The 23,866-nt window shown below is 45.5% G+C and overlaps 1 protein-coding gene and 1 long non-coding RNA gene across 2 annotated transcripts in view; one reads left to right on the forward strand and one right to left on the reverse strand.

Annotated features, from left to right (window-relative positions):
* The window catches only part of LOC149363573 (beta-hexosaminidase subunit beta-like), a 50,069-nt gene that overhangs the window by 20,330 nt on the left and 5,873 nt on the right, over positions 1-23,866 (reverse strand). Inside the window, exons 5-9 of the mRNA XM_089568571.1 lie at positions 21,522-21,571; positions 19,885-19,995; positions 17,287-17,385; positions 4,668-4,806; positions 1,597-1,780 (exon numbers count right to left, since the gene is read on the reverse strand). Of these exons, the coding sequence (XP_089424697.1) occupies positions 1,597-1,780; positions 4,668-4,806; positions 17,287-17,385; positions 19,885-19,995; positions 21,522-21,571 (583 nt within the window). The remainder of the gene's footprint in view (positions 1-1,596; positions 1,781-4,667; positions 4,807-17,286; positions 17,386-19,884; positions 19,996-21,521; positions 21,572-23,866) is intronic.
* Positions 6,390-8,925, forward strand: LOC149363574 (uncharacterized). The gene is made up of 2 exons (XR_016289088.1): positions 6,390-7,639; positions 8,836-8,925. It is a non-coding gene; the product is annotated as an uncharacterized LOC149363574 (long non-coding RNA).

Here is a 23,866-nt window from a genome sequence, read left to right on the forward strand (position 1 = left end):
TGCGGCCAAATACTACACCAGGGTGGCCAAATCATGCTCTGGTGAGGAAATTCGTTGGCGGTTCTCGAGATCAGGCCGTACCCCAGACCTGTTCGTAGGTTCCATCTCCTACATAATAATAAACATGACGTCAGGCATCCTTTATCAAGGTAAATTAAACTGTGTCCCAGGAACACACATTTTATCATTAACATGACCGTCTTAAGAGCCTCCTTTACTTGCGTCATTTCATCTTCTACGTCACTTCACAAGTGCTGATCAATTTTACGGGCGTTATTAACGAAAATCATATTGTAGCCGAGCTAGTTAGTTTAATATAGTAAGCCTTAAAGGTTTTCGTTCGAGTAACCTAAACCAATCATGTCTCAACAGAGGTCATTGATTGACTAACCCTTTTTCATGGGCACGATTAGCATAATTGAAACAGACTGTGCGCAAGTTTTTTAATGCAGTCAACCACTTTTCGCGTATACATGCATGTTTATTAAGCTGCCCATGTCAATACGAGTTTTATATGCATTAAACAAATGCATCTTTAAACAGTAGAGACAAGAAAATATAAACTAATTCAATGAATATTTGAATATGTAACTGAATAAATAGACTCGATGTTTTGCCTCCTCGCCGTACCCTGCCCGTTACTCAAAAATAAGTGGACGGAGACGCCACTGAATACGACGCGAAGCAGGGAAAACTAGGCGGATACTACCTCTGTTGTAAAAAAAAGAAAAGATTCCCAGAGGTTTCGTTCTTCGCCTGGCTGAAGAAGCGTTAGCTATACAGTGTCCGGCTACCCCACTCAGGCAGTGCACGCTATAAGCTGAAACGGTTTTTTGAGAATTCGAAGTTATTCAAGAATTCGAATCTATCAAGCCTCTAGATAAACCATGCAAAGTATTTTTGCACTACCATTTAAAATGGTGACATAATCGTCGATTAAAAGCGCGACGATGTTTAGGCTTCTCCTCACTAAGTTGGAGGACTGCGAGGAAACTAGCCAGTGACGTCATTGTTGTCAAAATTATTATGTCCGCTGCATGTTGCTGTGCGTCGTCATATGGCACCAAACAATGCATTGTGAGCGTCACTTTCGATGGCGTCGGTTTTCTTCCATCATGGAATAACCGTTTCCTCGCTGGAAACGTGGCGCCGTCATACCTGACGTCATTATCGGGGTCTCTGCCCGTCGCTGTGCACTTCAGAGAAGCCTGAACGTCGACGACGACTTTATTCGGCAATTACGCCACCATTTCAAATGATAGAGCTGAACGATTTCGCAGGCTTTACCAGCACATTTCGCACATTCGGCAACCTTAAACTCATCTAAAACCGCTTCAGTTGCTCTTTAAGGCATACCTGTGACCACGTGACCAGAGGTAGAACATTCTTTAGACTTAACATGAGAGTGTCCTTAAGAGCTCGGGAGCCCAAGGGCTACGCTGCCGTCCAGCAACAATCGAAGCGTTAGTCTTCACCAGGCGACATGATACGACTCGTAGACGATCGAGGTTTATTCCGCAGAATTAAAGCTCGTCATGCAGCTACCCCTGTATTTCAAAGACAGCCCAAGCAGGTGCATGCTCGTAGCTCACGCACCAGCATTGCGAGTGTAAACCGTCCATGCCCAGGTGCAGATGCGTGTCCTTGAAGAGTCCTGCGACGCCTTCCAGCACGGAACGCATGGCGGCGAAGGTGTGCTCCCGGCTCGGATCTAGCACTCGAGATGGAGTCCCAAGTGGCCCGCCCTTCGTCTTGTTTCCGTGGCACAGCGTCAACAACCCTGCGGACATGTAGTACAGTATGCATGCAGGGAAGAATGGCAGACTTTTCCGTCTGAAAAAGGAAGCGACAGAGGAATGAGGAGCAGAGCGACGGACCCCACAGCGGCTGAGGTACAGTGCGTGTAATACTTACAGGGAACACAGCAAAGCGTAGCTGTTGCCGAAAAGCGCATGCGCAGTAAACGCGGCTTTTCGCACATGCGCCTGGGGCGCCGATCCTCGGCAGTTCTCGGCGGCAGCGCCTCGCAAAGCGCGGCCGCCATGCGTTGTTGTATTCCCTGTAAGTATGGCACATACTGTACAGCGCGCACTGTTGCCCTGTCACCATGAAGGTGGCAAGGCAACGTGTAAAGCTCGGAGTGGCAGCTAGGAACTCAGCTAGCGATAACCGGAGCACACTCACACTAGGTGGTCGCGGGCGATAAAGCACGAGGAGGCACAATCACGCTACTCCAGCAGCATAGCGATAACCGTGAGTCCAGGGCAATCACACGATCGATTTTCACGGTCACTGTGGCCCGCGGACGCTTGGTGCCGGCACGGAGGCAACCAGCAGCGCTGTCATGCTTCCGCAGTTGAGGAAAGTCGACTGCGCGGACTCTTTTGATTAGCCGCTGCATGCGTTCATGTGTTAAAATCAGGCGTTTCCTTGCATTGAAATGCGTGCAGTTATGACGGGACTGAAGCGCCAGCTCAAATGAACGTTATTTCTTTGCATGGCGTCAAGTAGTTAAGCTGTCGCCAAAGATATACTTGAAATAGTGACTTTAAGAGCATGTTTTTGTATTCCAAGACGGCTTTAGGAAATGAGTTTCTTTGCCACGCAGTTGGTTACAGCCATCTATAACTCTACTGCTGAATTGGATAAATAAGAGCAATTGGATGCATTTTGTTTACTTCGGCAAAGCATTCGGCAAGATTTCATGTAATAAACTTTTTGTCAAGTCCAGATGGGTGTACCTTTAGCCCTATAGTACACAGTTTTGCTTCGTACCATAAAAATCGAACTCAATTTGCGGAGACAGTCGGTTTCTGTTCCCATTTCCACTCACGCCTGTCGTCCCTTAGTGAAGCGAACTGAATGCACTGTTGTTCTTGGTTTTCGCTAATGATACAGTTTGTTCGATTGATCAAACTATTTTATTTGTCGAAGATTGTATGCTTTCATTCTCTCATTAAACACCAACTTGAATATTGACGGCGCTCGATGGCGTGAACGGCCTGTGACCCGTGTAAATCCGTTTACGTGTACACCGGTTACATTGCCTGCGACCAGTATACAAAAAAAAATATAGAAAATTTAAGATGCGCAATTACGAGCTGAGAGATTCATTTAGAATAAATATAAGAGGTCTGATTTCCCATCTGCTTAACGACCATTAGACAAATAAAACCCCTTCATATAAGGTGAAAATCGCTGGATTAGTTTTCCTCTACTCACTTCTCGATGCGAAGTTGGGAATTTCACCTTCATCTCGTGTCACATTAACGACATCATTATATCCACACCTTAGCATCACATTTAGCAAGAAGAAACTTCAGATTTCCCACGAATTTGTTGCTTGAAGCGATTATACTCAGTGAAAATTTCTAGAAGTATGCGTATATATATAACACCGCTCCTTGGCTCGGCAGCTCGCTTGCGATCTAGAGCGTCGTTCCAGAGACCACGGATGCTCGCCATTCTCGCAAGGCGTTCTGTTGTTGCTATATTTTTCGATTTCATGATTACGCATGCCGTGTTGTTCGAACGCAGCATCAAATCCCTCGAGAGGCTCTATAGAACGTATGTGAAGGCTCTGGGTTGTGAGATGGGCAGTCTGGTCCACGTGCTGGAGATTCAGAGCTCCAGGAAGATTTTGGGTCGGTATAATATAGCTTTTCCATCTTGAATGCATGTAATTTTTTTTTTCCTTTTTCGTTCACTGATCAGATGAAACAACTCCATGCTCCCGGTTTCCCTCGACTTCAGCCAATGACGAGGAGGGTTCGCTGGATGTAGCGTCGCTTAAGATAACCACAAAAAGTGAAAAAAAAAGAAGAAAATGATGGTCTATTTGTGTAGTTAGGCCAAGTGCGAATTAGGCGCGCTAGCAGTTCGGTTTTCACTTCGGTTCCGGTGTTCAGATCGTGTTCACTGATGGCATTTGTTCGGATAGCGATTATATAGATGGGTGGAAAGACAAAGCCAGAGCCACAGACAGCGACAAAAACAGACAGACAGACAGACAGACAGACAGACAGACAGACAGACAGACAGACAGACAGACAGACAGACAGACAGACAGACAGACAGACAGACAGACAGACAGACAGACAGACAAACAGACAGACAGACAGACGATAGACATACAGACAGACGACAGACAGACAGACAGACAGACAGACAGACAGACAGACGACAGACAGACGAGACAGACGACAGACGACAGACAGACGAGACAGACATAGACAGATGACAGACAGACAGACAGACAGACATACATAGAGACAGACAGACAGACAGACAGACAGACAGACAGACAAACAGACAGACAGACAGACAGACAGACGATAGACATACAGACAGACGACAGACAGACAGACAGACGACAGACAGACAGACAGACAGACGACAGACAGACGACAGACAGACGACAGACAGACAGACAGACAGAGAGACAGACAGACGATAGACATACAGACAGACGACAGACAGACAGACGACAGACAGACAAACGACAGACAGACAAACGACAGACAGACGACAGACAGACGAGACAGACGACAGGCAGACGAGACAGACATAGACTGATGACAGACAGACAGACGGCAGACGACATATGACATACTACAGACGACATACGACAGATGGACGGACGGACAACGGATCATGGGCCTGCTTACCGGGGAACGCCATGCCCATCACCCGTGCGTGTTCCGGGGAAGGGACTTCCGGGACGACGCGTATCCCACGCAGCCGCGCGTACTCGACCACTTCCTCGACGTCTTCCGGGTGGTACACGTGCCGAGGGGAGTACGCCGCCTGCGTGGGTTTAGTTTCAGGCACGGTCGCAGCCGCACAGTGTAAAAAAACGGTTGTCCGTGCTTGCGTGCGTTGCGCCGACCTATAAATTTTTTCAAATTTTAGGCTTTCACCCTTTTATTTTCCAAGAAAAAAGAATGATGGGAGGAAAGGTAGAAAACAAGTAATAGAGAAAGCAAGAAGTAAGGGCAGGGAAAGGCGAAAGAAACTCAATGAGGCAACCATATCGAAACACACGAGAAAATTTGCTGCCACGAAACATATGCCTGTAATATTTTGGTACCTGACAACAGAAATTCTTGTAGTAACAACAGGGTTTTGTGTAGTATTCAACAGTCTTCTGTCGTAACTACAGAGCCAGTTCTGTCGCAACAACAGACAACTTCGCGGTACTGCAGAAAAATCTGTCGTAAGGACAGGACGACGAAAATTTCTGCTGTATTTTTGGACCAGTTCTGCCGTTTTTTTTTCGACTGGGAAGGAAGAAAGTTAGAAGGAAAAAAATGCACAGGTGGTCACACGAGGTCAAGCGACAAATGTGCGTTAGCAGTATTGGTTGTACATTTCGCTGCTACAATGATTGCCTTCTCGTAGCGGCTTTGAACAGTACTTCGCCGTCGCTTTCATGTTAAGAGGGCTACGTGGGGTTCTCCTGGGTGGATACGTCTTGAAAGTGAAATTGGGTGGATAGGCGGTATGTAGGGCTTTGCGGAGGGTGGAGATGGGTGAAGATTCGGTAGAGTGCAGGTAGCCTGGTCGGTGGCGGCTCCTGGACGGTGAAAGTGGGCGGGTAATGCAGGGTGTCTTCTGCAGTATGGAGGTGCCTGGTTAATGGTGGGTGAAGGTTCTGGCAGGTCTACGTTGGTGGGTTGGGTTTGGTAAGTTTGGTTTAGTGGTGGGTGGTGGACTTTCGAGGAAATGCCTTTAAGTCAAGGACAGTTAGGGTAATGGCCTTTGGGATGAAGGCCTTCACGGTAAACGTCTTCCTGGTAAAGACCTTTAGGCCAAATGCCTTTAGCACGTAAGGACCTTAACTGCCCATCGTAACTAGTGCTACTCCACATATTCCGCGCTAAGCCATGCTAAACCATCCGCAATTTTTTTTCTTCTCCTTCAAACTTAAAAAAATATATAAATTGTAAGTTTCGAAGTTTGGCGTCCCGAAGCGACTCGAGGGTTATGAGAGAAGCAGATGAGGCATGGATCCGGATTAATTTAGACCGCCTGAGCGATCTTTAACGTAGCTTAACAGCGTTTATGCACAACGCTTCCATCGAAATGCGGCCCCCGCGGGTGGGATAAACCTCAAGAACAACTATGTTGAATTACTATTTTTAAATACTCTTACGCTACACTGCCCCATAGGTGAGTACCGGGAGGCTAACAAAGAGGGTTCAGCTTAAGTTAAGAACAACGCAGTGAGCTATGGAAAGGAAAATGATAGGTGTAACGTTAAGGGAGCGGAAGAGGGCGAAGTGGGTGAGGGAACAAACGCGGGTTAATGACATCTTAGTTGAAATCAAGAGGAAGAAATGCGCTTGGACAGGGCATGTAATGCGAAGGCAGGATAACCGCTGGTCCTTAAGGCGGCGGTACCACGCTAGCGGCGGTCAGCAGCCGTTTTTCGTCATGTTTGTGTGAGCGGTGTGGCTCATCCGTTTGCGCTAGAAAAATGATATTGAGCGCATTGTAAAGATAATTGTATCTTCTTTGCGATGGTATGTGTCGCTAAAAGCTATTCACGTTAGTATAATAGCAGTGAGCAACAGAGCGAGGGGCATAAAACGATATTTTTGCTCGACTTGCCTGCGTTGGATTTGCTGTTTACGAAAACTACTGCTCCGAAAAGAAAACTGCTTCTGCAGCTTTTAGATGAAGTGTGACTCGAGGACCTTACAGGCAAGTTATTGAGTTATATTGGGTAGTTATTTAGAACTGGTGCCATAAAAAAGTGTGAAATTTAAAAGAATGACGCATTAATAACTCCTAGTCCAATTCATAAATCACAAATATATTTAGCAGGATTGTAGATAGTACCCATGTTGTTAATTCTTGAAAATTTCATTGAGCTACATGTCATAATTTTTTAGTTTTCATTGTTCAAAGTTGGCCGTAACCTAGAAACTGCGCTTTTTTTTAACCGAACGTTAGAAGCAAGTAAACGTCGTATAGAGAACAAATTTGGCACGCGACATATTTAGGAAATATTCAAGGACCTGCTCGAGGCGGAATTTCGCTATCACAAACAGAACGGTATTACTGCGCCATTCAATTGCGCCATTTTTTGATGCGCCGTAACCTCCGCAAAATACATCCAGCGCGAAAGATCACTGTTATATTCCAGGCTTTTTTGACAGGAACTGAAGTCGCTGGTCTTAATACTACCAGTGATGTAAATTTGGGTATGATAAACGACTCATGTTAGCTCGCACTCGCCCCTTTGTTGGTCGACGGGGCTGCTGCATTTGAATCTCGCGGGCGTTTTGACTCAACAATGGAGTTCCGCCGGTCAACGACAGTGGCGCTGTCAAACATTTTGAAGCAAGACTTATGAGACAGACGACTGACTTCGCTGAAACCTGTCCTGCCTTTCGGTCGTTTCTTCGGCTGCTCAGCAGGCTGTCATCGGCGTATCGTGCTGTTTTGCTTGTTGGTGTTTTTTTTACTGTGCTTTTGTATTTGTGTGCAGCGCCGTTTTTTATCACTTTATCTTGCCAGTTTTTTTTTGTGTGTAAAAGTGTCAAATGGGGAATCGGCGGAAACACCTTCAGCGCAAAAGGTCGACGATGACAAAGCTTCGTACGCGCATGGCTGATGACAGGGCCAAACGCAGGTGAGCCATTCGGACCGCAATTTTGTTATTAGTATGTGCATTGAAGTCCCAACTGTACCTGTGTCGCGTGCGTGAGCTACCTCGTAGTGTGTGTTATCGAGTGCGGTTTTTAATGAACGTGTGTGCAAGATTACCAGTGTCACGGCACTGTGACATTTCGTAAGGCGAGAGTAGAAATCTGCTGCATAATTATTCGTTCCTTAGCTGGGGGCCTGTAGAAGTGGCTCTAAATAGGAGAGTTGAGGGGCTTGTGTTTAGAAATAAGCGATGAGTTTTAAAAGTCAGAGAGGGCATTGAGAGATATTTTATGTATATGACGACTCTCGTCCTGAGCATGCGCACGTCGCGGGTTGGATCCAGATGTGGCAGATGGAATTTTTTTCTTCATTCCGCTCTGAAGTAAGTCTATAAACTGTTGGCATTTCTAAAAAATCTACTCCAGCTTATCTAGGGCGATAAAATCACCTGCTGATTCTGCATTGCGCAAAATATTTCGCGTTTGCGTTTTGCATTCCTCCTGAGCTCGTTAGGAGCTCGCAGTGCGTGGAAGCGGCAGTTTGCGTTGTGGGGGATGGACACCTTTCTATGCGAGTGGCATTTGGCAGCTTATGTGTAGATTATGATGAGGGAGGGGCAAAGCGTGATGAAAAATCGTACAAGCGCACTGCGAGCCGTAGCTACTGCAGATACCTTAGTACCGGTGAAAAACTGTAGTTCTTAGCACTTGAAATTTTTTGCTGAGGACGTTCAATTTTCTTCATTCATGCACCTAGCACGCGCCTATGATGCTGATTATCTTCTAGTTTCGTGCTAGGAGGGCGGTACTTTTAAAGAAATATAATTGTGCTCGTGAAATTCACTGCATAACTGTGGCTAGAGAAATGCGCTAGTCAGTGCATGCTTCTGTTTCGTATTCACTGCAAGTAAATTTTTCTTCTCCTACTTCGCTGCAAGAATAAGTTGCTTGTGCGTATACCTCTTCAGTTAATCATCCCGGCGATCGTGAAGTACAATTTAGGGATGTCGAAGAAGCCCAACTTCTCATTTTTTATTGTCTGTAGTGTTGAAAAGGGGCCAGAGAGCAAAACTTGTGTTGCTTTTGAGCACTGACATTTCCTGTCACTTCCTGAAAATAGACTCGCATATTTATTTATTTATTTATTCATATGACATTGGTATGGATTGTTTGCTTGCAGGCAGCCACCATGATGTGCGGGGGAGTTGTGCAAGGCATCTGAACGTGCTTAGCAGATGTTGCAATAAAATGGTCCTGTTTTTATAAGGAACATGCGTTTGTCTTTTGAAAATGCACATCAATGGAAGTGAATGAAGCCTTCCGCTTTTGCCTCTACCAGTGGCGAAGTGCATGTGTGGACAGTGCGATTTCACTAGCATTGTAGTGAATGCAAAATCATGCCCCCAAAATTACATGTCAATCACACACTGCAAGAAAAAAGAATGCACGGATAACATTCTTGAAAGGTATATGGGAGCGTAGCTGGTGATATGCATGCGCACAATGCAGCAAAACAATGCCAGCATCTCTTGCCATTGTTCGCACTGCATGAAATACCAGTACCTTCCCTCAGTGGTGTGCAAACCACGGATACCGAAATCGTTAGAAATGCAATTAGTTGTCAGTCTCGGCTACAGGGTATTATGATTCAAAACTAGCTCTTGTAAATGGCGCGGTTTCCGGAAGAGCTGCTCCGCAATAGTACAGCGACATTTACTGCGCATGGCGCTGCACGAATGCGCGTGTAGTGTCTAGATAGGAGTAGGTGAGTTGCATAAATATGGAAGTCTGCTATGGTGCGCTTGCTGCTCGCACCGCTGGCACTTCCTCTATGTGCACGTGCCAACCTGCTCGCGGGTGCTCAAAAGGGGTGGTGTCCCTCGTTGTTAGTCATGGCTGGAATTCCGCTCCGGTCAAGAATGGAGAAAATTGTGCTTCGGGCGTGCGGGGCAGCTTGGTGCATGCGAGTGAGAGGGGGAGCTTGCGGAGCGGGCAGCATAGTGTCTGTGGTGTGTGTGTGTGAGAGAGAGAGAGAGAGAGCGTGCTCGCCCTCTCCCGAAGTGCGCGCCTCACGTGTCAGGTCGCCTGCAACGCGAGGCTGCTGGGAGCTTTCACGGTCCTCCCCACTGGCTGTATCGCCTCGCGTAATGTAAATACAAGCAGGTGGGAAGGTATTCCCTCCTCTTCCCCTCTCTCTGTACCCTTTGTTTTCCCCCTCACTCTCATCTCGCTTTCCATTTCCTTCCCCCAGCCCCAGCTCAGGTGCTTCTAGACATGATAGCAGATGCCGGTGCTGGCAAGAATCCTTTTACCTTCCTTTTCATTTACAATAAAAGCCACTCACTACTACTACTCAGGATAGTTCCGTGAACACGAGGGGCCGAGAGCTTCCGGTGAAATTTCTTGGAAACCGGTATGAAGTCCTTTGGCTGCGTGGTCTGTGGATGACATTGGTGAAAACATTTCGTCTAAGAGCTATTTTTCAGCAGATTTCGAAGCCCTCTCACCAACACCATCAAGGACTTCAGGATAATTCAGCAAGGCTATGCGGGAAGCAGGTTTTACATGGCAAATTGTTTTTTGACCTGGTTTACAAAGCGGGGAACATAAAATGACGTTAGTGTCGATCCGTATTCATAAATTAGAAGAAAGACTATAAATATTTTCAAAATGGTGCTTGTCTACCTGATAAACATTTACGGCCAGATTTTCATTAGCGTGGTTATAAAAAAAACCTAACTGGAAGGGGCCGGAACTACATTTCACCAGATCTGACGAACGCTTCAGCCTCTTGCTCAGGACGGTTCCTCATGCTTGTTTACGAAAAAGCATACAGCAGCAGCATGCTTGCATTGTCTTCGCATTCCGGCCTTGAAATAGCATTTGCCACAGCGGTTGCTTTTGTGTGCATGTTCATGAAACGTGAAAAAAATCTGCCATCATATACACAGACATCTATTTTCCTGAATATTTCATGAAATTATAAGATATTACGGGAGTAGGCATTGCAGTGGTGTTTGTAATAAAAATCTTTAGCGCGGCACCGAACCCTTGCTCTCACCGTCGTGGTGAAGCGGTGCGTTGCGCGTTTCTTTCCAGGAACGACGCTTGCTCGGTCAACAACTGCGGGGGTGGAGGGAATGTACACTGCCCGGTATGCTTGCTCATGGATGCAGCTGCGGACATATAACAAGACGAAAATAGCTACACACACACAAATACGCGAGGCCTTGCGAGCCTTGCGCGAGTGCGTTTGTTGAGTCCATGTGGAGAAAGAAAACAAAGCAGTGTGCAGGGGCGTTATTGTTCATTTCCCCTATCCCCCTAGCTGACAGAGTCCCATTATCTAAAAGCGACCGTCCACCCGGAAAGGCGTGTAGTCGATTTTTTTTTTTTTTTTCGGCAGCAGTGGAGAGAAATGAGGGCTGAGAGCCTACATGTTGCGCCGCCGGGGTGGGGGTGTGTGTGCGCTGCAGGAAATCCAGAAATATGAGTTTACCGTAGGAACTTCGTCCAGCGTACTTGTATATACGTGACGATAATTCACGGTTTTAAACCCTAATTTCTGAAAATGAAGTGGCATCATGTTTGAGTAGTAATTGCTACATTTTGATAGTTTTCAAATGCAATTTAGTGACTTTTCAAAAATGGTTTACCGTACATGTATGATCACACAAGTCAAAGCTGTTTTTGAAACTGTGCCATTTTCCGTGTTTGTGCGCGTGCGTGCGGGGATTTATACCCCTGTCACACGGGCAACTTTAGTGATACTTTCACGAAGTGAACGAATGGCACTTCCATTGCGCTGTCACATGGCAAAATAGGTGCTATTTGAAAATCATGATAGTGACGATGGGTGTTGCAGGTAGTGACGATCGGTGCTGCAGCACATTGTGAAAACTAGTTTGTTTTCGCAAATACTTGGAGAATATTTCATAGCAAATGTAATTGCTAAACGAACAGAGCCATGTTTCCGCTGATGAAAAACCTTTGAAATGTCGCCATGTAACTTCGAGAGTACTCCTAGGGAGCTATCGAGAAAGTACAATAGTACAATTTAGGGGTTCGCAGCCGACCTTCTGTAGCAAGGCAGCAGAGGCTAGGCAGGAAATGAAAAGAAACTGGCTTTGCGCTCGTGACGGCAGGAGTAGTTTACCCCATAATCAGCGCATAAAAAGCTTTCTTGACTGACCGTCGCCCCGACTGCTTTCCTTCGCCACTTCGTACCAGAGCCCGAACAATGACCAGCCCACTTGCCACTGCGCAGTGACAAAGATCAGTCTCCTTCAATACGTGGTACATTGCTGACGACACGCTGTCGCTCCGCCACAGAATGGTCTTGGAGTAGAACGCCTCCGCTTATTTTTCATGCAGACTACTTCCGTACCTTCGTGCCGGCTTGGCAACCTTTCTCGGCCACGAGACAGCTCAGCGGTTTGTGCACACGTAATGGGCGTAGAAAAAGCACCAGTGCGAAAAGAGGCATGGTGAATGCTTTGCGGATTGTGCAGTTGGTGTGGTATATGAAATTCGCAGCATGAGAGCACTCAAAATCGCTAGAAAAGGGAACTGGATCTAATTTACCTCTTCACTGCGCAGAGTGGAAATGTGAGCCGGCGCTTGACAGCATCAAGGTTCTTGGCAGGAGTCGCGAATAAGACAGCGCGCGAGGTTCTTTGGGGCTTTTCTCATTGCAAAGGAGCCGCATGTTGTAGTGATTGTTCTGCTGCTCTTCGAAATAAGTAACCCGCATTCATTATATGTTTTTTTCATAATCACCAGGCCTTGATAGCAAATGACTTCTAATAAAGAAGTCCTTTCTGCGTGTTATGGATTTATTGTTATGCGCTGAAAGCGTTCTGTCGCTTTTGTTGTTTCTTGTTTGTTGTTCTTTTTGCCGATTTATTGTATATCACTGTATTTTGCCATGATTTTCTGACGCTGCTTCTGCAAAGATACTTTTGTACAATAAGCAGGAAACCGGAACTTGGAGATCGACGGTCAGATTGAAGATGCTGAAGTCGTTGCAAACTGTGATTCCACGAAGGAGGGTTGATGTGATAGCAGTTGTGCGCGGATCGTGTGACTGATCAGTGCCCTGTATATATTTGAGCCCCAGACTTGTGAATAAACAATTGGTAGTCCAGCCACTTTATTGTCTGTTTCTCTTTTCCGGTTTTTATATTTTTGGATGGTTATTTATTTCTCATAATAAAGAGTTTTAGTTGTTGCAGTTTTTGTGTTACGCAGGAGTGCTGAAGCGGGCACAGCTCTCATCATGAGAAATTAGTTGCTAAGTTGAGCTTTGCGTTTCGAGTAGACATGTAGTATGCAGTCTTCCTCGACTAGCCTGACTTCCAGGACTATTGAGGATTTGAGGGCTCTAGGAGGCTCGTTTGTGGCAACCCTGTATCCCGGTAGCCGATCAACGTGCACATCGTACAAAAAATGAGGGTGCCAACAGGGGTGCCCTAACAGTGCTCATAAGGCATCAACTGGAGGGTACTGACAAACTATGCCTCTCTTGTGCCTCTGGAGTGGATGCCATTATCAAATTTTCTGGGCAAGTGGCTTATCACGCTTTTGTCACGTGAATAACCTTTATAACAACTATACAGTCAGGTGTGGCTGAAGAAGCAGGTTCGACATCCGTGCGCGTGGTTGGTAGATTATGTTATTTTTTCAAAATGTTGATATGATCTGTTTAGACTTATGCCTTCGCTCCACTGTTGTTTCTTTTGGAACAGGCATGTTTCTTCAGAAAAATAGTTGCCGCTACGGATATCGAGTATGCTGCTGTGCCGGCCCAAGATGGCTCGCACATGACGTTAGAGACTCCGGCGTACCGCGTGTCGCTGCCAAGGCGCAGGGGTTAGCGCATCAGGTGACTGCAACACTTCGCGAAAAAGTAAAAAAATAAAACCGTACTGCCGGTTGGCGTATTTATTTCTCGCTTCCAGGGTATTTTTTCGCGCAGTTTTTTGAACACGATAGACGAAATAAGTGTTACTGCAAAATTTGCAGTTGGACTGCAGTTGGACCCTTGAGGCCTCTTACTCAAGCGCTTTTTTGAACGTACTATCACGATCAAAAGAAATGCGATCAGAGCGCAGGTCGAGCTGAGTATTCGAAAGAGCAACTTTTGAGAAGGAAAACCGAGACTCCTCTGCTCTCTTCCTCGATTTTTTTTTTCACATTCCCTCAAAATGCGGACTCAACTCGACTTCTGTCCGGCTCATGTATTTACGGGATGAATACCCTGTGTTGGCTGACGCTCTTACAACCGGTTCCGTTGCGCAGTTTCCACAGCTATTCTAAAAGAATTTTTTTTTTCAGCGAGAGAGCTGCCGGGCGCTCCGTGTTAGAAGGAGCACAGGGAACGCTGTGAGTAGCGAGAGAGGAGGCGGCCAGAGATGATTATCCTAGGGCGAAGACACGATCTTGAACCCCTGCCTCGCGCTATGGCTCATCGGTTGAGAAGCGCTGTCCTGAAACGCCGCCATATATTTCGCATCGGCTCCTGGACAATGCAGACCACTGGGAGGCCAGATCTGCGAATTTCCGCTACCTATCACCGAAATTCACTTATTGTGCAAGGATCGATTTGCCCCAGACCTCAGCGTGAGCACAAAATGTTTTCTTATGCTAGAGCAAACACGAAACAGAGCAGCAGAAGCGATTTCAGTTGAAAAGTGACGTGAAAGCAGAAGTCCACTGATTTTGCGGACATCAGCTAGAGGACTACCACGGTGCGTATAGCTCTAACTTCCCGCATTCCCCGGAATGGAGAAAAAATGAGCCTTTTAATATACAAATTTACTACACAAACAGTACAAAAAGATGGGAGGGAGTTGGGGGGTAGTGCAATATCCACATTCGATCGCTTATTTTCTAGACAGATGCTGCCGCACGCTCACATCCGTGTTCACAAGACAGCAGGGAATCAGAACTGTTGGAATTGTCAGAATTTCGTGCTGATCACTAACGATATCAGAAAAGCAGGAACGTTGCCTCGTGTGGCAACAAAATGCAGTTCCAATGAATGGATGGAAATGCTATGCTAAGGCCACAGTAGAGAGAAACTCAACGCGATTGTAATGAGTACTTATTAGCTCTTGCCAGCTATGTCCCGCAGTCTCCAGTCGAAGTTTCACAGCCAGTGTTTCCTTTTCGTTTTTCGAACCTTGGTGGTGGTAGTAGTTTATTTGACAATAAAAAGTGAACGAAAAGAATGTTGCCGGCTGCGGCCGTAAGCGCTTTCGGGATTTTAGTTATCATGCATGGATGATCGGGCGGAAAAAAAAATTCAGCATTACTTGAAACGCATCTCAACTTCACAGACTACCTCTCCCAAGCTATTATCGGGAACATAGCACTGGCAGTGTGTGAGTAAACAATAAAAACACTCGCCATGCTTCGAAATCTCGGGTTGATGTTTCACTCCAGGTGTTTTTCCTGGAATTGCGAAATAAACGTTTGCATGGCGAACGGGCATCAATAGCACACAAGCTACGCGCCTTTGACTGCAGAAAAGGCTGTGACAACACACATGGCAACCGCCCTTTGAAACCAAGAGGTCATCTACTATTCCGCTGCATTCATTTCGACATCATCCATAGTTTTACGAAGGCCATAGCCCATAGATGTCTTGTGGCCCTTTGTTATGGATGCCAGTGGAACCTACGAAGCTTTATTTTGTAATATTGTTTGCCGTGGCTGCCGCTGCTAGTCATCAAAATATTTTTCAGGGTCGTGAGAAAAGAATAACTACAAAACAACGTGTACAACTCTGGAAAAAATGGAAACAAAAAATAATTTCTGTAAATGTCAATGATATAGAGACTTTGTGTTCAGGAAAGTAAAAACAGCGCTAAATTCTACACAAAACACACAGAAAGACGGACAGGACGGGCGCTGACTCCAACTGAACACAATGTCACATCAACTAGCCCCGCAAAAGGTCACATACGAAATAGTACCTCCTAAAAAAGAATCGCCAGGCACCATGGCAGGGCCGCAAAGGGGTGCGTGGGTGCGAAAGAAGCAGTACGAGTGCGCCAAACACGTTCGAGCGCGGTCGGTCGTCATTGTCGGGGCGTCTATCCCCCCTCCGTGACTAACCGCCTCCTTCTGCCACCATGCGAGCGAGAGGAGGTCAAGGTAACGCAGAGAGGAGGATCAGACCGTCTCGGAGGAGCGCTTTTTCGCTTCCACGGACAAGTGGAGCCGCCCTGGTGGTTGAACTAACGTCTTGTCCAAGATGGCCGCCGTGGTACCCCCGAACGGAGTGGATTCCAAGAGAAAGCAAACGTAGCAGGGGACGGTAGAAAGTTAGGTGGGCGGATGAGATTAAAGGGGCACCGCGATGATTTCCTCGGTACCAGTTAATATCATTAAATAGATTCATCATGCTTTCCAGAGACCAGAGCAAAAAGAATTATTGAAATCGGAGCATGCAAACGAAAGTTATTCCACTCTGAAAATTCGAAATGAAAAGCTCAGACGAAAACGCACTTCACTCGCCCATTTCACTCACCCAGTACCGAGATTGGGCGCTACCAATCAGAACCGCGCCTGGCGCACACGCAGCGGAAGCGTGCATGCAGTTGTTGCTTTGTCGGGGCTGTAGACATCCGCTCATTTTGAAGGCGTCTTCCCCCCGTGTACGCGACGCCGTACTCAGGGCAGGGGTGACAAACAACAAAGGAAGCTCCCCGAAGATTCTTTTTTAGTCGGACTGGAAGGCGGTAGGCAGTAGCCCTCCTCCCCCCCAACCTCTACTCCGGTCTCCTGTCCGGCCTTTCTTGTCGACTGGCTTTTTTTTTCGCTGCCGTCTTGGTATGGTCACGGCCGGTCTCGACGCGCGCGCTTTCTGGTTTGAGCCAAGGTTTTTTGAACAGCGCTCGCTGCCACGAAGGTTTGAAGCGGAATGGAAAATGTCGCCCCTAGCTGTATTCTTGTTAGTTTTCATTCGCTTTCCCTGCTTCTTTCCAGTTTTTGTGGCATGCGAAAAGCTTTCAGTACTCAGAGACATAATATTTTGGATTCATTTCGCAAGTATAAAAGAACAATATGCAAACTGGACGCCCAACCAATGAGAAAGGCAGCGCCCTATCTGGATGCCGCCTCATTTCCGCTGCCGCAAATGGCCGCCGCGTTGCGACACCATCGGCTCGAAACAAGCATTTCTAGCGAAGATTAAAATATCAAATATTATGATTTCGGTGATCTCATTGCGCGTTCGGGACTCACAATGTCCCTTACTCTGCATACAAAGAATAAAGACCCCATGCTTTATCTACGTCGCAGGGCACCTTTAAGAGGTTTGCGGGGATACAGTGGCGGCAACTGACAAAGGACAGGGTTAATTGGAGAAACATGGGAGAGGCCTTTGCCCTGCAGTGGGTGTAGTCAGGCTGAGGATGATGACGCTGCACTGACTCTCAGTACTTAACTTCAGTTGTTTGGTCACTATTCTACTTTTAAGCCTTCAATTCCCCCGCCCCCCAAAAATTCAAAGCCATATGCAGAACTTGTTGAGAAAAACCTCAACCAAGTGCTTGTTCAAAACTGTCAAAAGAAACAGCGGTGCGCGGCACAGACCATCACTTCAGCCACTAGTTGCGCTCACCATGGTCATGTTAGGAACGCTGACCACTTCAAGCGGCCATGACTGGTCGTCCACGATGTGCCAGTGGAAGACGTTCATCTTGTTATAAGCCATCGCGTCCTGCAGTGGTCGGAGAATGAACATGTATACTGAACGCATTACATCGCTTTTAAGACTGGTGAACTGCCAGCTTACAAAACAAACCAAAAGATACGAACAACAAACTTCTAAAAAAGTTGACTTTGTGAGAAACATTACACAAGTTTTGCAAGAAAACGGCAGGCTTTAGATTTGGAGACGCGTTGACTCGAAGCTCTATTATTTTTTTTTTGACAATGCACTTTGTTTAACGTTGCCGCTGTGTTTCTTTTGTTGTGGGGACAAGTTCAGCCGATAAACACTTTGCTTTGAAGACTTAGCCGGCTTGTCTGTGTGCCTGCCTGTCGTCGCCTCCATGCGATATAATGTGGGCTTTTAGAGATACGCCAAGCAATAGACAAGAAGAGAAAAACTAGGAAAATCATAACTTGCACACATTTATTTCTTGCGTCACTTATAAAAATGGTCTATAGACTATAGACTTCTTATGAAGCCTATTGCCTTCCTATAGACATTTCCTTTTCTATAGACAAAAGTCTACAAAAAATGTGTGGCTATAAATCTCCACATTGTCTACGGACTGTCTATATGGTTTGTACTGCTGATAGACTAGACTAAAGGATTGTCTATAGAAAATCTATAGACATTATGGACAGAATTCTATGGGCAGTCTACACACTGTCTTAAGAAATTTTTGTAAGGGGTTGGATTTGTACCGTCACACCGCGGTCATAGCTGAGTGAAAATATGGGGCGAAAAGAAAACACAGATCTGAATGAGAAAATTTCGGTTGTTGAGGGACTGTCTGTAGGAGGTGACAGATAATTAATTTAACAGTTGTTCTGCACAAAAAATTGCCAGGACACTTTAGCAACTAAAGAGATGAGAGGCGAAAGCCGAGGACACTATGCAGTGACGACTTCCGCTGGATGCGACGTCAAACTGTTCCCGTGGCTATATCGACGACTGCGTTATTTCGACGCAGTTTTGACATTTATGACTATAATTAATTAACTAATTATGTTACAGTCCTCAAACGTGGCTTCTAGGTTCATTTTTCCTCCTCTATCTGAAGCAACCACTCATTTTCTCCTATCTTTTTTAGTTCCCGAGTTCACACGTTGCCAAAGGTGTGACACCCTCTGCTAACGGACGACAGTATGAGCCACTAAAGGTTTTCGCCTTAATATAGCTCCGAACTCGTGATTTCTCGGCAAACAAGAACATAGTCTTTCCTCCAACTGACCGATACTGCTGTAGATTTCCAGTGTTTATGGAACAGAATGTTCCGTACAGATACGATACAACCAACAGATAATGCCTAACAATAAACGTAAGAGATATATTTCTTCTTGTAGTTCATAAACACTTCTTTACTCGCAAAAACAGGCAGCAATTTCACAAGCCAGCTATTTCTTTTTCGTGTAAATATAACCTTAATTTGCTCTTCGCAAAGCGTCAAGGTGCGTCAGGTCGTTGCTTGTTATGGTTGATTTTTTTTTTCACCAGACACAGAACGCCTACTACCGGGGCAGAAACTAATGGCTGCGGCGCCTGACGCAGCCTCTGTCTCTCTGCAGTACAGCGTAGCACACGTAAAAAACTGAAAATCATGAAACACAGGTGAAAACACAATGAAGGGATTGTTTGAATGCAACAGGAAACAAAAAAAAAGTGAATATCACTTTAAACATGAATAAACATTTGTAATACGCTGATGTTTCCATGCAGAAATATGCGAGAAATGTAGGCATCAACAGTTCGGGATAGCTTTAGATCTACTGTCCAAAAATTGCGAGGACACTTTGGCAATTAAAGTGTTGAGAGGCGAAAGCTGAGGACACTATGCCGTGACTACTTCCGGTGGATGTAACGTCACACCATTTCTTTGGCAATATCGATACCTAAATTATACATCTTTCGGGGATCTTAAGTGTTAATTACGCTTAATAACACATTTTTTCATCTGACTCAAATCCGGCGTTTTCCTGACCATTCTGTGACAATTTTCACTATGCCATGACGACTTCCGGTGGATGTGACGTCACACCGTTCCCGTGGCTATATAGACGTCTGCGTTATTTGACGTAATTTTGACATTTTTGACTACAATTAATTAACTAATTACTCTGCAGTCAGCAAACGTGGCTTCTAGGTTCATTTTTTCCTCCTCTAATCTGAAGCAACCATTTGTTTTCTCCTATCTTTTTTAGTTCCCGAGTTAACACGAGTTAAACGCTGCCAAAGGTGTGACACCCTCTGCTAATGGACGACAGTGTGAGCCATTAAAGGCTTTCGCCTTAATAAGATCTGAACACAGCGCGCAGTACCGGGAACGATGTTGCACGGGCAGGACTACTTTGTCTTCAGATGGAACCACTAGGCCAACGGGTAGCTTGTATGTCTGTGATGCAGATTTAACTTACACCGCCCCCACCCCCAAAACAAAAAAGCGAAAACAGAAAGGTGGAAGCCTTTCAATTGCACGTACGCAATCTTGCGCAGAAGGAAGATACCTACCAGGTTTTGCTTTATGATGTTCACGGGAAGGAAGTGTCTCGAAGTGTCCAGCAGGACTCCCCTGTATGAGAATCTCGGAAAGTCCTTCACTACGCCCGCAGGAACGACGTGCTAAAGAAAAAATCAAAGAAAACCAATCATCCCAGCATCATCCAGAACAGGGCCAAGAAATGTCTACGTTTGTTTAATGTTAACCTGTGGCTGAAGAGTGCGAGATAGAATGGAACTTTAATTAATTGAACAGATGATTTATACGGCGTGTAAGAACCGCCGACAATATACTCTGCGTTAGTAAGAGGATTTAAAGAGAGAAAGACATTAGCAGAAGAACGCAGAAAATAGGCAAATAAAGCTAAGGAGGGCAAAAAGGTCTGGTTATAGATTATGGGTGGATACATCAAGCGGCAATACAAAAAGGTTTCAAAACTAAAAATATACCAAGAAATTTTGGACAAGCGCATCTTTTCAACGAAAAGTTGTTTATGAACGCAATTTCTTCGCATGTCACAACATTGCCCCTTGACAATGAATATATGCGCAGATCCCTCCTCGAGAAGCTTGTAGTTTTCTGCTATTTATGGTTAAAAACACGCTCCATTGGTTTTCGGTGAGGACAAACATTAAAAGCAAGGTTTGCTGCCCATATGAAGCTTAGATCTTTTCCATCCAACATGTTCATAACAGTATCTTAAAGTATTCCACAGTTGCCAAGCAATTAAAAGTGGTGTTCAAGAAAGCTGGAGTGAATTTTAGCAGAAGTCCATTGTACTGCAGATATGCAAAAAAAAAAAAAATCTCGCTGCAAGGCGCTGTTCAGAAGGGCAGGGTGAGATACCTGTAGCACATTTTATAGCGTGTGGCATTTGTGTAAGAGCTCGAAATGAGGATTTTCATTTCGAGCTCGTAACGTCTCGACTCGTCTAGGTAAGACTTTACGCAATTTTTAAAAATAGGCTTTTCGAGTTTGAAGAGCGCTTTTTTCGGTATAGCCTTGCCAGCGGGGTTGTACATTACAATACAGCTAGAAGTGCTAACTAGCACGCTGCTACACTAATATTGAATAGTTAACTTTTTAACAATTACTGTTAGGTTCCTTAATTAATGAGAAGCCTGTTGCCCACTGTAAGTAATATCCATATCAGTTTTTAAAACTTCGAAAACGCGGTTTCCCTTGGCGGTGTGGCCCAACAAATTTCGGCGCGCCAAAAAACATGCGCTTTCGACACGCTTGCAGGCAAAGCAACCACTCCAGTGCATGTAACTCGTCGAAATATCAAAAATTTGTCGGGCCACAGCGCCAAGAGTGACAGCATTTTCGAAATTCTAAAAAATGGTATGGTGATCACTTACGGTGCGCTACACGCGAGCCTAAGAGTAATAGTTAAAAAGTTAACTATTCAATATTCGACTAGTTAACCACCGCTGACAAAGCTATGCCGAAAAAGCGCTCTGATAACTCAAAAAGCCTATATTTAAAAATTGTATAAAGTCTTAGGTGAAGCACCCTGTATTACATTAGGGTAATTAAGGACTAACTGGTACTGAGGCTAAGTGCTGACAGCCCTAACTGCTTGCTTTGCTGACATTGTACTGTCGGCACCTGCATCGCTGCAATGGCACTAACAAAACTGACTTACGTATTGTGTGATAGGATCCAGGTGAACCAGTTGGCTGAACGTCTCCAGTCCTATTAGGAGCGAAAATGTGCGTTAGGGAGTTACCAACACATAAACCTTCTAATTCCTGGACAGATTAGATGAAATTCCTTTCTTCAGTTATGCACTCGCGGGCCCGCGAGTAATTCTGTGAAAAAGGAAATATATGGTATGTAAAAAAGCGCCTGATTCATTGCTGTCTTTGGAAAAACCTTCCATGGATGATAGGTTATAAAAACTGGGCGAGCAGAGAGCATTTGGTGACATAACCGCTTTTATAGCAACCTTATCATTCAGTGTAGTACGTAACGGGGACATCGGATAAAAATACGCCATCGAATGAGCTTTACTGCGAACCACTTCGGCTACTTCGACTCGAACCTGACTTTTGTCTGTTTTGTGTGACTTATAAGCCCTACTTGTCTGGCAATAAACTTCATTTGTTAGTTCAGCGCCTGTGTTGCCGTGTCACGTCCTTGTCTTTTGCGCTCTTTCCTTCACTTGACTCCATGGACCAACTAGCCTGCCAGAAAGCCCTATTGAAAGCCCTATCGAACCTGACACTGAAGCATCCAAAAATGATGACCGCTGACCACTCTCAAGGTGGCCTCACAACTATGACATGGTGAAATGCGAAAGATAATCGAATCTTCTATTAACTACTACAATCAAGTACTAGCAAGGCAGGTGCAGTCGCATTTTCATTGACTGTCGAGGATGTCATTTGCTTGGCGGAGTAATGAAAAAGCCCCTTGTTTATTCTAAATTTAAAATTATGGGGTTCAACATCCCGAAGCGACACAAGGGCTATGAGACGACGTAGTGGGGGGGGGGGGGGGGGCTCCGGATTAATGCAGGTCACCTGTAGTTCTTCAACGTGCACTGACATTGCACAGCACACGAAAGTTTTTGTTATTTCGCCTCCTTAGAAATACGGCCGCGGTGGCTGGGATCGAACCCGCGACCTTGGAATGAGCAGCCGAACGCCGAAGCCATTGAGCTAAAGCGATGGGTAGCGCCTTGTTGACCTCGAGCGCATAGTTCTGGAGCACGTCATGGCCTTTTCATAAAGATGCGTACCAGGTGGGCCTTAAACAATTCACTGACCGCAACAGACACTGCGTAAGCGTTATGAACATCGCAATGACCTCTTGTCTCATAAAGTCACACTCCAGCTTGTGGGTACACGCGTCGCATGCCCTCTATGCGCTGCGTTCACATAAGTTGGCAGTGGACACGACCTGAACGTATACTCAGATTTCGCCTACACAAAGTAAGGAGGAAAAAGAGGAGGAGGAAGGGCGGAGAGGTTAATCAGCAGATGAAGCCAGTTTGCTGATTAGGGGAAAGGGATGAGGGGATATGAAGGTTAGGGAGAAAAGGGAGAGATAAGAGAAAGCAGTAGGCGAAAAGGCTTCGGCAAAGTCACAGCAAAATTTTCACAAATACAGGCGCAGTAAAATGCGCTGAAGTGCGAGTAATCTTTTGTTGAACGATGCCGAGTCAAGCAGAGATGAACGCAGGAATTGGTTTTTTTTTTTTCTAAACAGATATATGGCTTCTTGTTTACGGTAGCTTTGGTGTGGCTCCGGTGAGTGCCAATTTTCGTTTGCTTGTTTCGCAAGCACAAACCCTACAAAGTGCCTAAAATGTGTTCATTTTTTTTTACAAAACGACATAATTATGACAAGAATGAGTCCAAAGATGTCAAGTGCGACCTTTAGAACAGTGTTGAGTAACAATGTGGACACATGAAGGCCCAACAGAAAGTGCATATTTAATCACTGAAGACTGGAATTTCAGTGCAACCCTGACATGCCTATTACGCGAAAATCTGAAATTGCGAAAATTTTCCCTTCAACTCTAGTTGCACCATCAAGTGTGTCGCATTCCTTCGTTGCAGTGCGGTCGCAGTATGGGACGGCAGCTTGTCCGTCAGCCACAGAGAAATTACAGGAAGCTCCAGGAACAGTCAGTTTGGCAACGACAACGAATTTTGTTATTTCTGAATGATGTTAAAAGTGTTTTCGTATGTTGTTAGCTCAGGCTAAAACTAATTACCAAAAAGAAGTGTTTGCCACTCAGAATTATGTAGCAATCATTGGCTTAATGATCATAATGTGTTCTATTTAATAGAGCCGTTGTCTGTGGTGTACTCATTCGTCAGCGACTCCTTATCTGGGCGCACAACATGAGGCCTCAGTTTGAATCGCTGGGCGATAGCTTATTCTGTTCGGGGATCCTCTCTGACCCAACTTGACGGACCCACAGTTCGGATTTGGGTTGGTTTGTGCTATGAGAAACGAAGTCCCGCGTCACTAATGACA

This window comes from Amblyomma mixtum, chromosome 2 (genome assembly GCF_055824585.1).
Source record: "Amblyomma mixtum isolate Tamu chromosome 2, ASM5582458v1, whole genome shotgun sequence".
NCBI classification, from domain to species: Eukaryota; Metazoa; Arthropoda; class Arachnida; order Ixodida; family Ixodidae; genus Amblyomma; species Amblyomma mixtum.